Raw genomic sequence first — 15,090 nt, 5'->3', positions numbered from 1 at the left:
GATACATGCACATCAGATGCTTTTGTAGTTTTAATGTAGTATTTACTTCATAATAAAAAGTATACAGTATGTCGGTTGATTAACAAAAGCACCCAAGCACAAATCAAAAAAATACAATGTCATCATTTATCCACCAGGGGTACTGTTTTTTTGTTTTCAAAGCTTTAGAACAATATGAAAAGCAAGATGACATGACATCAAACAAAACAAGGCTCATCATTTTGTAGAGTGTATTTAAAAGTAAAGCTTGAAAAAGATACAGAAATGTAATCTTGTTGACAAGTTATTGTCAACATAATATTACCTAATATATAATATTACCTAAGGTACCAAAACATATTAATGTTAATGAAATGCAAGTATACAAAATATCTTAAAAAGTAAAATAAAGTAAAACATTTTTTGTTAAAGTAGAAAAGTGCAATGTCTTTTTCACACTGATAAATATAGTTATTATACATACATAAAGGAAGAGCAACATCAACTTTTAAGGTCTACAGACCAGAAACAGTACAATGCGTAGAGTCTTTTTAAACTTTTAAAGATTTAAAATCTAAATTGTAAGCACCAGCAGCGTAAACCCCAAACATGTTAAAATATGACGAAAACACGTTCATCCTGAAATGATAAATAAGTTAAGAAGTCATTTTTCAGCTCAGTCATACTAAGTACTTGTTTTAAAAAGGGATTAAACAAAGGCTCACTTATATAACCATGTTTATCTCCTATTGTAAGGTGGGTTGACCCATTATATATAAAAAAAGTAAGACGTAGCCAAACAGTTTTAAAGTTTCAATCTTTGCTGCCAACTCCTGAACATTCAAAAGTTTCGAAGGCTCATGAGAACCAACCTTTTTAGTTCAATTGACAGCTCTGAGAAGTGCAGATTTTAGTAAAGTATCTACAAAAAAGGAAACGCCCTGAATGTTTGACCCTTAAAGTGAGCGGATCTCATGGCTCTGTTAGACTGTGGGGGCAGTCTTCTGGCACGGCTTGGGTCCACTAGTCCCCTTAGAGAGAAGGATCACTGAAGATCATCCTCCTCAAGATGAAAAGGCATCAATTCATGAGGCACAAGGGGTCTCTGACAGAACATGAATGGCACCAGATCTCTACCCTGTGGAACACCCATGGGAGATTTTGGACCAGCCATGTTACACAGCACTCTCCACCAGCATCATCAAAATGCTAGGAGGAGGAATACATTTGGGTAGAATTCAGAACTGACTGGCGTTTAATCTTCACTTTTGGTGTTTTTGCCTCATGGGGCAAGGTTTTACCTGGCCCATATTACATTCAGAGATCTCCTGCTCTCCAAAACAAACCGAGTTATCGATCAAAACGGGTAAAATCACTGAAATTTTATTTCAGTGATTTTCTGCTACAATCTTCTTCGTCGGAAGAGAAAAATCAAAACACCGCTGCCATTCAGAAGGCACTACAGGGCCTTAAAACACCTACACATCCAAGCTCGATAAAACAACAGGACAGGGCTAATAACTGAAGAGTATTGACATAGAAAAGGGGCCATAATATTTAATGTGCAATAGCACCTCGATTATGCACAATCATTTCTAAAAACAGCGATATAAAACGTGTAGAACTCCCACTTGAATGCAATTCTTAATGTGTATGCGTGTGTTTGAGTGCGTGTTGGCATTAAGGGAATGTTATATTTGCTGTCGTTGATGGACAGCAACTTTGATTGTCCATTGTGCAGTGACAACCTTTTATTTCTCGGAAGTTTTGGGAGCCGAGCTAGCTTATTTGTAGGTGCTTAGCTTGTTTATGGTGTAAAAAGGGTTCAAAGGGATTTTACCAATTGGCAAATTAACACAAAGGTCTCCTCTCAAAAAACAAAAGAGGTCATTAAAACTAGTTTAAACACTGAATATATCCGTATCATGTTAAAAGTCAGTGGTTCTCCAACGCATTTTAGGAGGGCAAATTAATGTAATCGTCGACAAAATGAGGAGGTTAAATGTCTTGACAGCTGTGGTGAAGGATTGTATAAAGTTTTGTAAACACTGCTTTGAAGAATGGTGTCCATCCCTCCAGTAGAGTTCAGACATTCGTACAATCAAAGCTGTGGCAAGTTGAAACTGTTTGGCAGAACATGATTGCCCAACAACTTCCTGTGATGCCTAATGTAGCCTTCATTACCACATAAATCGACTCTTGCTTAAGCTTAGTCAGCATCTCACTTCACTGCCATGTCATGAGCAATTCTTCTGCTTACAACAATATGTCAATAAATTGAGACTTTGGTTATTTAAGACTTTTTTGAGACTGAAACCATTTAAAGGCTAACCGAGTGAAGTATTTTCCGCTGCTCAGTTTGGCTTTGTGGACACGTCCGCTCCCTTACAATCTCTGTCTAGCAACGTCAAGTGTTTTACATTTAGCAAACATTTACAGGCTGCTACGACCTGAATCCTATCTTGAGTGAACTGCTCTTACAAAAATGGAAAGCACAGACTGAAATTTGATCCATTTAAAGATACAAAACATTAACCGGTTATGCTAATTAGTTATTTTAACTGTTTTCAGGCTAACAAGACAAAGTTAAAACATTCCAAAATGTTAGCATTAGCATAAGCCCACATTTGGTTCGCTTGGCTTGGCCTGCTGTTAGCCTTGATAGCAAGAAAACTAACGTAACGTAGGTGTCGACAAAAGATAAAACTTTACATCAAGGTTTCACCAATATTTGTCTGAGAAAATTATTGAACAAGAGTGTTGCTGAAAAAGACACTAAGCGGTAAGAAACAAAGCTGATATCAAAGCTATTTGATCGAAACTCAAAGTGTTAAAAGGTTCAACAAGATCCGTTTAACCTGCACCAAACCACACCATGCCAAATTTGTATCAGTTCACCTGATCAGGCTGATCTAATTGCAGCAACAGCTCTGTATATTCAGGTAAATCAATCAGATTATTGCAGTGGTTACTAGACACTACTGAGGTGGTGTTTCTACGTTTGGGCTTGACTTGGTTTCGAGAGTGCACAGACAGGCTCTTTGTACGGACGCCGTCAATTTCTCTGAAGGGGAGGCTGAAGAAGAAGTAGGAGAATCAGCACTGCTATCCATCAAAAGAGCAGGACAGCTTTGGTTGTGACTTCTTCTTTGGGTCGTACGCCCGAACGCTAGATTGTCTTTTAAGACACCAGGTTTTTTATCATAGCTTTGTGCTGGGACTGCAGATTCTGGACTGGAACAGGGAATCTGCCTTGAGTTGGCTTCATTCAGTTGTTCGATTAGTTTTTGAATGATCTCGTCTTTAGCAAGAAGTGTTGACCTCAAGTCCTCCATGTGTCTCAGATGCTCAGCGGTGTCCTCGGCCTGGTTTCCTGTGCGGTGGTAACCGACTTCAGTCCTGTCTGGTGTAGTTTGATGTGATAATTGCCGGGAAATGAACCATTTTTGCCCCTCTGCTGTGTGAACACAAAAAGACACATGTTCTGTTAGTGGTTGTCTAATTACTAAAGTTTTTGTCTTGTTTCTAAACACTGTCAAAGAGAGCAGAATTAGAACATCAAAAGGACGTTTGCTGGGAAAACCATACAACAATTGTATCATCTTGTTCTTTCAAACTATGCAGTAATCACAATTATACCATGGTTTGGGTGATTACTTGATTCCGATTGGCTGCAGGGTGTCAGTTTATTCCTCATAATTGGACACCTGTGAAGTTCTAAATTAATGGCCACACATCAGGAAGTACACTGACCCCCTGAATGTACTGATACTGTTGATCACGTTAGCGATCAAATTACATACCATTTGCTAGGTAACAGTAAATGTGTTTGTTTGGGTCAGCTAGCTCTTTAGCTAGCTAGTAGTCTTGTTGTCAAAGTATATTTACAATGTATGTCAACTGTAAGAAATGTTTAGACGTTTTAGCTTTCTGGCTCAAGCTAAGCCAAACTTAAATGAGCTTAAAATACCTCTAATTGTCTAGATGTAACTAAGACCCCTTCTATTTACCGGAGTAGTGAACAAAGTTTCCATCACATTACACCTTGTGGCATAGTAATACGTTTTTCAGGTATTAGTCATAACCTTTATGTTATGAGGGAAACAGATTTACAGCTTGTTAAAAATGTAATATAGGTTGCAAAAAGCATGAAAACATAAATACATCTTATTTTTGTCTTTAGCTGGCGACCATGGTATAAGAGGGATAATGCACTTCAAGGTGTCCATTATCAGGAATCTATATACTGCACTTCATCCTTAAATTGCTGATAATGGACCCCTCTTTGCGAATTATTCCATTCATATACCACACGTATCTTTGTCATGGAGGTATTTGGCTGAAGAGGCTAGTGGGATGTAGCAGCTGCAAACAAGAATCACGTTTTCCTCTTAATGGGGTATACGGAACGCTGGGACCTTTCCTAGTGGGTATACAGCGTATACTTGCATATCACGTAGACTACACCACTGGTTTCAGCCCCAGCTTTCGGCTCCGACAGTTTATGTGTCTGTGTCTGACCTACATGCGCTGGCGAGTTCTGTTGTAGCCCCAGCTTTCGGCTTCGACCGTTTGTGTGTGTCAAATCAAACAGACTCACCACTCGAGTTGGTCTTGGCTGCAGTAAGGCAGTGAGGTCCACCTATCACCTGGCAATCACCAGACAAAGCCGCCGGCTCCTGGCGCAGATCCCGCCCCATTGCAAGCAGGTGTAGCGGGTCTTCCCCAAGCAAACCTTGCGTGGCCTCCGACGCTATCATCCTCGTATCCTGCAAGCCCAGGGGATCTGATCCTTTGCCGACCGGATTTGGGGCACTTGTGCCGGAGTGGAGCTCCATGTTTGTTCAATCACTGGTGGTCCTGGATTGAGATGTATATCACCAGCCAGTAGGAGTAGGACCAATATAGTACGTGACACCGGCCACTTGCCATGCTGTGTTGGAAGTTTTGTAGCGGTTTTTGTTTTTTCATGTTTAATCTGTCCCTTTGAGCAGGTTGAATAAAGGGTAAGATACTCATATCCAAGTTTGTTTGTTCAACACAATTTACTGACCATGTTAAGCCTGTGAACAGCCTGTGTATACAGACTGTAGAATAGTTTCAGTCACTTTGAGAACTATTATGCAGTAAAATGGTATTTCATTGTGTGATGTATTTTCTGTTGTAGTGTGGATGCTGCTGAGCTGAGCCTCCTGAGGAGAGGAACAGAAGGAGGAGAGGAACCCAGAACACACACAACCTACAACATCCCAGCAGAGAGCACAGAGGACGGGAGGAACAGTGAATGCTCCTTAGTCATGAACAGAATCAACGTGAAGCTACAAATCACTTCAGGTACGATCCAGAGGAATGTCTGCAGCTTCCTGTGTTGACTGTTTGATCTCAGGGTTTACAGTGCTGTGCAGTTCAGGCTCTGCTGTAACACCAGTCCATTTGCACCCTAGACTGCAGCTGTTTGTTGTCCCACATGAGAGGACTGACCTTTGACCTCAGGTGTGTTCACCTCTGTCTCACAGGGAGAAGATGATGTGCAGGATCCTGCTGCTGCTGAAGCTGACCTGCTGTGTCTGTGGTTAGTTTACACCTTCACTTTATTCTCCACAAAGAGCAGAGACACTTTCAGACTCACTGAAACACTTCAACACTTCATTATTAAACATGTTTAAAGGCTCACATGTTAAAGTCGTCCCTCTCTGTCTCCTCAGCAGGAACATTTGAAGTGAACGTGACTCAGACGTCCTATCAGGCCGAGGAGAATGATGACATCACACTGGAGTGGACGTTCACCACCAAACCTGGCAGCTCCCTCCGCTCTCTTTTTATCTGCTGTAACATGATCAATGATCACAGAGTCTCAGTCCTGTTTCGTCTACATGGAGGTGATGAGGTCCCAGTGAAGGATGGAGAGTTTGTAGGACGAGTCCAGTGTGACAAAGACGTCCTCACAGAGGGACGAATCAGACTCCACGTGTCCTCACTCAGGACTGATGACTCGGGCATCTACATGTGTGAAGTGATGACAGACTATGGTGTGAGCCTCAGCAGATGTCATCTTAATGTGACTGGTAAGACGACTCAGTTAAACTTTATTAACACGTTTCATTCAGCAGAAGAGAAGTCATGTGGAGATTTAAGTGTTTTCATGTTCAGTGAAATGTTTCTTCTTCTCATCAGTGACACTGATTTGTTTGGTCTCTTCACAGCAGCGAGGGATCGACCCAAACCTGAGACTGAAGCTGAGACTGAAGCTGAGACTGAAGCTGAGACTGAACCTGGGGGAACAAACATATTGAGGAGGGGACAGATCGGTCTCTGCTGTGTACTGGTCCCGGTCCTGATAGTTGGGCTGTGTGTTTGTTACTATGTGTTCATTCGCCTGCGCCATGCAAGAAATATTAATTCTCTGAAGTCCAGAGATGGATGTGTGGAAAGTGACCGCTCAGCAGATGATCAGAGGAAACAGGTGACAAACAACTTTAAAGCTCCTATGGACAATTATGAACTGGTTATAATGGAGCCTCAATGACCTACAAAAGCAAACAAGACCAGATTGAGTCTTTGTAAATATTTATTTTTATTCTTTTATGCTTTAAAACGTTTTTGCACTTTAATGGACGTTTCTGGAACAAATCGATGTGATTTTAAGTTCAGTTTATTTGTTATATTTAAACTGTCAGTACTTCAAGTTGCTGTCACACCCAAAAAGTTGATCTGTTGTGTAATACAGTGTGCGGCATGCATTGGAACAAATAAAACAAGTAAAAAGTTTATTTTTAACCCTCTAAGCTATAGCTGCACTTTACATATATTGTCCCAGGTGTCTTATTGACCTTTGGCCTTCATGAACATTAACTTCACACTGCACATGAGCAAACTTTTTTATTGTTCTTTGTTTTTCTGCTGTTCAGTTTGTTCTGATCAGTTTGTCACTAAAGACCCATTCACTTTAAAATGTGTTCACTGTGATATGAAGTATAAAGATCACAAAGACTATCTTCATGTTTTAGCTGTGATTTGTTTTGAATGTACTTCCTGTCATCAGACATATTCTGGTGAAATTGTTTGATTTTTTTGTATTCATTAATTTAACTAAGAAAAAATTCTACTGGTTGAATCACAAACATGAACTAATCAATGAAACATTGTTGGATTTATACTTTATTGAATATTGATTGGATTACGATCCGAGGTTATTCTTCTATGTATCGCTATTTGACTGCAATAACATCGCCATCGAAGATGTTTTGTGTACAGACACACACATTGAGGAGTTACATTATCGAGCACCGACGTTTGTTCTCATGGATTCAAACTGACTTCAGTTTTATTGTCTTTGTCTCCAAAAGGTGATCATTGTTATCTTGTGGGCCTAAACACTTGTCTCACTTTTGGCTCCAACACTGTGTTTACTGTGACAACAGCAGAAACATATCGGGGGTTCGTTTCAGAAAGCGGGTTTAGTGAAAACCCCGAGTTTGTTAACCCTGAAATGGGGGAAATCTCGGGTTTGCCGTTTCAGAAAGAGAGGTAATTTCAACTCCGAGTTGGTTACTATGGTAACTGTGTCTGTGAACCTAACCTGGTCGGGAACAGGTTTTCTTCAGGAAACTCAAAGTTTCGCGCCGTCTCCTCCCTCTAGCCTATTAAACCTTCATTCGACTTCCTCATTCATTCAGCCCGTCTCACGCGTGTGTTTGAGCGGTTACAAATAAAATAAAAAAACGTTGCGTCTCTGTGGTGCTCTGACCCCTTTGCAAAAGTCTTTTAGAATTATGATAAAAAAATCAAAAGACAAAACTGTGTCAAAGTCAGCATTTTTAGATTTTCCACCACCACTGCCGAGAGCACTCAAATAAGACGCCGTAAGTTATTGGATTTTTTTTTTTTTAAACACAATTCAGTTTAACCAAAATAAATTATAATGTATGTGAAGTCAGCATCATGTTAGGGATAAAGCTGATGCACATTAAAACAGCCACTGAATGATATTTCATTAGTTTAATATTTAAAATCTGATTGAAGTGAGGTTCAGCCATGAGCCTGTTCTGCCTGAGCCGCACCTTTGAATGATGTTCTGGTATTTTATTTTTAACTGCTTCCATATACGTTTTTGAACGTCCGTGTGAGGATTTCAAGCTCCACTCTACTCTTTTTGTGTACCGTTGCCATGGTGGAAGTTTCCTATCTCAGAGTAGATCAACTCAGAGTTCAGGGTTAGACTCAGAGTTTGTTGAACCTGCTTTGTGAAACAGACCCCAGGAATATTATAAAAACGTTTTTTCTTTTTAATTAAAAAAAACACAGGAATCATGCATATAATCAAGCAATATGTGATATCGCTTTCATACAACATTTAAACAAGCGAAAAATAGTTGAAGACAGGAATAATCAACTGATTTTTTAGCTCCACCAACTCAAATAGTTCCTCAACTTAACCGAAACTGGATTTTTGCAACCCAAACATCCTCCTGCACTCTGTGTCTACAGGTTACCACAGATCAGCTGTTTTTTATCATAAACATTTTTCTGTTTTATTTATCATCAACCAGTGAAATAAGAGTCTGCTGTGTGATTCAGAGGTACAAGCTTCAATAATGTAGACATACACAGCCTGCTGTGACGTTAATTAACAGTATTCAAAACACCTGGCTGAGGCGGAGTGATACACAGAGTGAAAAGTCCCAGTGATGCTGTTCTCTATATCTACACTCATGGAATGGCTCTTATCCAATCAGATAATTAATTAATGGGGAGCTGGTTTATCTCAGTTGGTAGAGCAGGCGCCCCATGTACAGAGGCCATAGTCCTCGTCGCAATGATCGCAGGCTCGACTCCCGGTCTGCTGATCATTTGGTGCATGTCATCCCCCACTCTCTAATCCCAACATTTCCTGTCTAACTTCAGCCGTCCTGTCAAATAAAGTCAAAAGCCAAATAAATAATACACAAAAAACATTTAATTTATAACAGGAGGCTGATCTTGCGGTGGCACAGGGGCACGCCTTCTTGAACTTTCCTTATCTGCTTCCAAGTTGAACCGCCGTATCGAAAACGTGTGGATCTCCTCATCCGTGGCAGCACAGGAGACATGACTTCTTCTAACAGCATCTGCAATGACAAGCAGATCATACCAAATTTCAGGAACCCCCACTGCAACCACCAGTTTTGTAAATTTTTCTAAAGGGATACACATCGCCACTACCTTTAAAATGAATCACTTCAGTTATATATGTCGGGGTATCTATTCATGTAATCATGTGCCACAGAATACCAACAGCAGGGGTAATCAGTGAGTTTAATTCTTCCATGAATTCTTATTTTTGGTTGACATTGAAGTTTTGTTTATAATAATCTGATTCCATACTACTTCAGTTATATACAGCACACTTTCAGCACAAATGGCAGAAAAAGAAAGTCCATCTTACTGTAGTCAGGGCAGCAGGAGAGAAACAGGCAGGCCCATGTGCACGTCGGGGTGTGTTGAACGTTGGGGTGGGTTGCACTTCGGGGTGTGTCGCAGTCGCAGAGTAACCTGCAGCCACAGTGTGATGATCAGAGACAGAACAGTGGAAACGACTCTCAATTGTCATGTGTTTTTAAGACAACACCAAATGTTGGCAACACAGTGTAAATTCTATGTTTAGCGGATCAAAATGTGCGGCAGTGGCAGTGTGTTTAACAGACACAAAACAGTGAAAATGGCTCCTAATTGTTACGTGATTTGGTCACAACATCAAGTGTAGACAACACAGTGACAATGCCATTCAAGCGAAGGATGCATGTCACACCAGGCTAAATACCTCGAGCCAGTGGGTGGCGCTCCGACAAAGACTGATTTTTAACATGTAGAAGTGTTCAGGAAGGGACTAATATCAATAAACTTTAAGGCCATGTATGCTTAAGTCACAGCAACTTCCTGTTTCATGGCGAGACATGGAAATTTGACAAGCCGCCACGTCCACGCCCCTTTAAGTTTTGTACAAGTTTTTGGTAATTGTCATCGCCCAAGTCTCCTCTACCTGTACACCAAATTTGAAGTGGATCGGGTGAACGGTGTAGGAGGAGTTAATTCAAGTTTGACCCCTGAAAATGGCCAAAATTCACAATTTTTTCATATTCATCATAAAATTGTGGACTTCCTGTTTGGTTTGAGATATGGATGTAAGAGGCATTTTTGTAGGTATGGACATGCTTAATATGCATACCACATTTCATACACCTAAGTGAAAGTAACCTCTATGGGGACCCCTTTTTGAAAGTCTAAAGGTGGTGCCATTGAGCTACTTTGCCACGCCCATGTTGGAGACCCATAAAATATCAAATTTTCGCCACTTTTAATGTGCCCGCATTTGTTTTGAGGCACGGGAACCCCTTCAAAAATGCGATTAAAGTGCTGTGAAATAATAATAATAATTCCATCAAACAGAAACCGTTGGTGCTCGGGCCCAAATAAGCAAAACAATTTGTCAGGGAGATTTTGTGCTTCCTTTATTTTCCACCTCATGACCTGTAGAAAAAACTATAAACTGTGGTGTACCTTTTGTTTTAGAAACTTGAGAGCCAAAGGTCCTGTCACTCCAACGCTCAAAAACATCATGATGAGGAGAACCACGGCTGGGATCACTCTGCTCCTGGGGACACCACCTGACAGCAACAACAAAGTGCTGGCTGAGTACACAACAAACACTTGTTAAGCAGTCACGTTGACAATTTTACTTTGTGTGTGTATTTGACATTTCCTGAGACTGTTCCACTGTTTCCTCACCTTTAACTTTCGGATCAGGAGTTTGGAGACTTGTGGGATGCGGAGGCGTCTCTGTTGTTATATTTTTTGGTTCTGGAATTTTTTTTTACAATTTTAATAAACATTTTAAATGGACAGTATTAGCTTTTGTGGGGTAACAGCAACAAAGGTTATTGACAAAATGAACTTCAAAGTTTTACAGATATTCAAGGAGCAGATCTTGTATGTGTATAATTTGTTGCAACATATCGACAAGGAAAAATGTGCAGTGTAATAAATCAATAGAAGTCAACTTTAATCTGGACCACAAATAACATTTAACATATTAAAACTCACCAATGACGAGACGGACAGTAGCAGACCGTATTCTGCTCTTTAATCTGGGGATAAAACATCTGTATCTCCCCTCGTCTTTAAGTGTCACATTAAAGATCTTGAGCGATATGTTTCCTTGTCTCAGTTCATCCGCGAACAGCTCCGTCCTAGCGACATACGACGACAGCTTCATGTCCAGGTTCTCGCGGCCATTGCGGTGTAGATGTACATATTCAACTTGGCTCAGCCAATCGTTGGGATCAGGCTGAAGGTCGGGCTTGGACCACTCCACTGTTAGTCTAGCCACGCTGACCGGTGGCTCCACATGGCAAGGCAGGATGACACTGTCACCCGGAGAGGCCACGATTGGCTGAGCTGAACCGACCACCTGAGGCTCACCTGGGGAATAAAAGAAACATTGAAAACATCCTGGAAAAAAAGTGTAGTTGGGAATCGGATGCTCTTTAGAGAGATGATTAAAACTTTTCAATACTTCGACACTCTCCTAAAATTCATACATTCCCAGTATTTCACTGTAGCTACGCAGATGGCTTTAAAAGTGCAACTTCTTTTTATATTCTACAAAATGTCACAGTCAGCTTCCCTGAATCCAAAGTGACGTCTTGAATAGTCTTGTTTTGTCCGACCAACATCAAAAAGCCAAACATTTTCAGTTAATTAGGACATGAAACAGAGAAAAGTTCTGAGACACTGGAGAAGCTACAACCAGAAAACTTTTTGTATTACATGATTCAAACATTTAATCGATTGTCAAAATCGTCACCAAACAATTTCATGTCCATCCATTAATTGTCAAATTAACACTATAAGAAGTCAATAGAAGGATTTTAGTAGAAATGGTCATGACATAATAAACCAGGTGTGGTTAAGGTTAAACCAAAAGTGTAGTTTAAACCTCTGCCTCTGATGACACAAAGCTGCAACTCAGCTGATGATGTTCAAGTCTTCAGCTGAGCTCATCAGTTGGCTCGTATCCCAACACAATTTTCCTTTGTTTGCCCGAAGCCACATGTTAAAACACAATAAAAACATTGTTTTTACTGTTATTGGCCACATTATGAGGTACACCTGTACATCTTATCCAAAATAATACAAGTGTAAGTGTTATGGCTAAAGAAAACATTCAGATTTTTTGTAATTCAGCCTGAAACAAGAAGACAGATGAATGGATGTTCAGTTTTGCTAAGTTTTCAAAGCACGTAACTATTAGTAACTTTTGTAGTACTTTAGTTTATGAAAATTATATGATTTTGTACTGGAAAAGTACACACATGATTTCCTCATCAATTATAATAAATAGATTTAGATTTTAAGCCACTCAAATTAAGAACTGGCACCAAATGTCTGAGAAACAAACTACTAAATTATGAACATATTAAAAAAGATTCCTTATCAAACCTAATTTAAATCAACGAGGATTGGTGATATTTCTACTTGTTAACATGTATAAACTGGAGGGGGAAATAATTGTACATGTAAAGCTTTATCTTGTAACGTTGTAACGTTGCTATTGTAACAAATGGGCAAATAGGCTTGCTATAGCAACAGTTGTCACGGTAAATTAACGGTTGATAAGCTTAAACTGTTGGTAGCATAGGAGCCGTTATGACATTAAATCACGTTAACAATGTAACAAGGGATTCATTTCGGTTATTGTGTAGTTTAAATAATATATCTAGTCAGCAAAATATAAACAGACGGGACTTACCTTCAACAGCTGTGTCGTAAAATAGCAGCAAAAGGACGACGAACGTGAAGCGTGTAGGAGGAAAAAGCGAATTAAATATTAAGTCCATTTAAACATGTACGAAGCACTGCCAGACAGACGGACTGAAACTCTATCAGCTGTGAAGGACACTGTCTTAACATGCCTTACGTATCACGAGAGCATGACTTCACTGTGGTAAAACCCTGCCCATTATGCACGGTACATTAAAAAACAAAAACACTGGAATACTAAAGATCAGGGGTACTCAATTAAACTTGAAAGAGGTCCAATTAGAGATTTTTTTTCTCAAGCAAAGGTCCGGAACATCATAATTTCTGACCTGCGTTATGAGTCAGTACCTTACATTTATACATTTTGAACGTCTGTCAAATCAAATAAAGAAAATACAATTAGGCTAAATAGTTTTTACAACAACGCTAATTGCTAACTTTTACACAGAGCTCTCATAATTTAACAGTAATAATAATGAATATTTCAATATTGGTAAGGAAAGTGTGTGCTTGTATGTTGGGGGATCTGGGGGGGTCAAAACCTTTATTTCTTGTATTTTTGGTTTATTTTATGCCCCAGTTTGTGATGGAATTGGCCTTTCTTTGTAAATGAAAACAAATAATATAATGTCTGGTACTACTGGTAATATAATGTTGTCCATGCAGAAATCAAATGAAAGAGAGAGACAGCTTTACCTCTTCGTTTGCCAAATTGTATTATGTTTTGCCGAAATGCAGTTGTATTAGACTTTTTCTCATGGTGAGTCATAGTGAGTTTGAAAGCGGACAATGACTATGAAATAAATAATATTTAAACGCACTGTACACTGACGGACTGCTGGAGAGAGCGAGAGCGAGGGGGAGAGAGAGAGAGGGCACATACCGGTACATGTGAGAACAGAAGTGCGGAAATAAGGGGAAAACTAGTCATGATGATGAAGCCTGTAGCTCTGTGTAATTCTCAGGTTTATCAATAAAGTCTTTGAACTAAACTGCAGCCTGGAGTCTCTGTTAACAGAGACAAACGGAGTGACAGTGTCAGATAATGTCCGCGTTTAATAATCGCCACTGTCACGGATCATATACGAGTATGTGCAGTCTTAAAAGCTCGCTTTTCTCTACTGCTCTCATTTTAGAGCACGCCATGTCTACCTTTTCCTAACTTATTTTCTCCCACTGTGTCTCTGTAACTCTCTTGTTGGCTGGCTCCACAGTCTGTATCTGTATTCTCACACACCCACCGGGTCAGTCGCGAGCTGAGTGGCAGATTTGATTGGCTGAGTAGCGTCACGTGTGATGATTTACAACGAATTCATTGGTCTGCGAGTTTCCTGGACCCCTAAATGACTACCGCAAAGACAAAAAAGCTGCGCAGGTTAAAATAGAAGCGCTTGTCAAAACTGTAAATAGGTCCGGGTCCGGAGACGACGGCAGTTGGGTCCGGATCCGGACCGCGGTCCTCCGTTTGGGGACAGCAAATTAAAGCTAATCATAAAATATTCTGAAATGTCAAAATCCTGAGTCATCAGCGTCTTTGTGCTCCTGTTGTTCCAAGTGAGAGTAATTACACCAGAGGGGAAATAACTCCAAATATACTTATTGTGTTGTCATGTGATCTGGCACCATCAGGGAAATACTGTCCTGTCATATTTGAAGGAAACTGGTCTTTCCAGTGTATGGTTTCGGTATCCTCAACCAGGAAGATCTTTTCTCTCACCTGACAGTACGTTGATTTTGGGGCTTTTTTTTAAGGGACAGAACAGAGACTGAAACTTATTAGTTTTTTCTTTTCAGTGTTTCCTCCTCTAATCACAGCTGCCTGTACATGTGACTAGGTGTTGGTTTGTTTCCTTCTATATGTCGAAGGGAAGGTGGCACTATTCTATTAAAGGGGATGGGGAGTTCACCTGGGCCTTTCTTCCTGCACTGACACACATGAGAGAGCAGCTGAGGCCAGCCTTTGGTGTTTAATTTGGTAGGTTTCCTTGTTAAATTAGTTTAAAAGCATGATTTAGAATTATTAAATATGTCTTTTAACTTATAGTGTTAGCATAGATTTGTTAAACAAGTGGTCGTGTGTTTTTTGTTAGATTCCTTATGTTTGGTGAGGGACTAACGCTTCCTGTTTCAGTTGCTTGGAGTGATTGCTTATGCAGCCAAGGAGCAAGGTATGCACTGACGTAGCACAGCAATGTTTGTAAATAAGCTTTTGTTCCGTTTATTGTAATTTTAACATGGTTCTTCATAAATATAGATTCCAGTCACCTGCATGTCGCTGACTGAAGGAGAGGACTGTGTTTAGGTCAGCAATAT

General features: G+C 40.0%; 1 protein-coding gene and 1 long non-coding RNA gene across 2 annotated transcripts; one reads left to right on the top strand and one right to left on the bottom strand.

Annotated features, from left to right (window-relative positions):
- Nucleotides 1–5,290: 5,290 nt before the first annotated feature.
- LOC138601185 (CD276 antigen-like) lies at nucleotides 5,291–6,272 on the top strand. The gene is made up of 4 exons (XM_069672764.1): nucleotides 5,291–5,313; nucleotides 5,496–5,551; nucleotides 5,685–6,044; nucleotides 6,154–6,272. Exons 2-4 carry the CDS (start codon nucleotides 5,503–5,505, stop codon nucleotides 6,270–6,272), a joined length of 528 nt encoding a protein of 175 aa, XP_069528865.1. The 5' UTR covers nucleotides 5,291–5,313; nucleotides 5,496–5,502.
- Nucleotides 6,273–8,984: 2,712 nt separating this feature from the next.
- On the bottom strand, nucleotides 8,985–10,584 carry LOC138601252 (uncharacterized). The gene is made up of 3 exons (XR_011308787.1): nucleotides 10,516–10,584; nucleotides 9,404–9,510; nucleotides 8,985–9,086 (listed from the first exon to the last, which is right to left on the bottom strand). It is a non-coding gene; the product is annotated as an uncharacterized lncRNA (long non-coding RNA).
- Between the last annotated feature and the right edge of the window lie 4,506 nt (nucleotides 10,585–15,090).

This window comes from Semicossyphus pulcher, unplaced genomic scaffold (genome assembly GCF_022749685.1).
Source record: "Semicossyphus pulcher isolate SPU_LCO1_2020_fin unplaced genomic scaffold, fSemPul1.0.p SCAF_21, whole genome shotgun sequence".
In the NCBI taxonomy this organism is placed as follows: domain Eukaryota; kingdom Metazoa; phylum Chordata; class Actinopteri; order Labriformes; family Labridae; genus Semicossyphus; species Semicossyphus pulcher.
This window is presented reverse-complemented; position numbering and strand designations above follow the sequence as displayed.

What these genes read in the sequence shown, in the direction of transcription:
- LOC138601185 (XM_069672764.1), top strand. Translation starts at nt 5,503, where the DNA reads ATGATGTGCAGGATCCTGCTGCTGCTGAAGCTGACCTGCTGTGTCTGT. An exon ending in GCTGACCTGCTGTGTCTGTG is followed by an intron (nt 5,552 to 5,684) that starts GTTAGTTTACAC and finishes CTGTCTCCTCAG; the next exon opens with CAGGAACATTTGAAGTGAAC. An exon ending in ATGTCATCTTAATGTGACTG is followed by an intron (nt 6,045 to 6,153) that starts GTAAGACGACTC and finishes TCTTCTCATCAG; the next exon opens with TGACACTGATTTGTTTGGTC.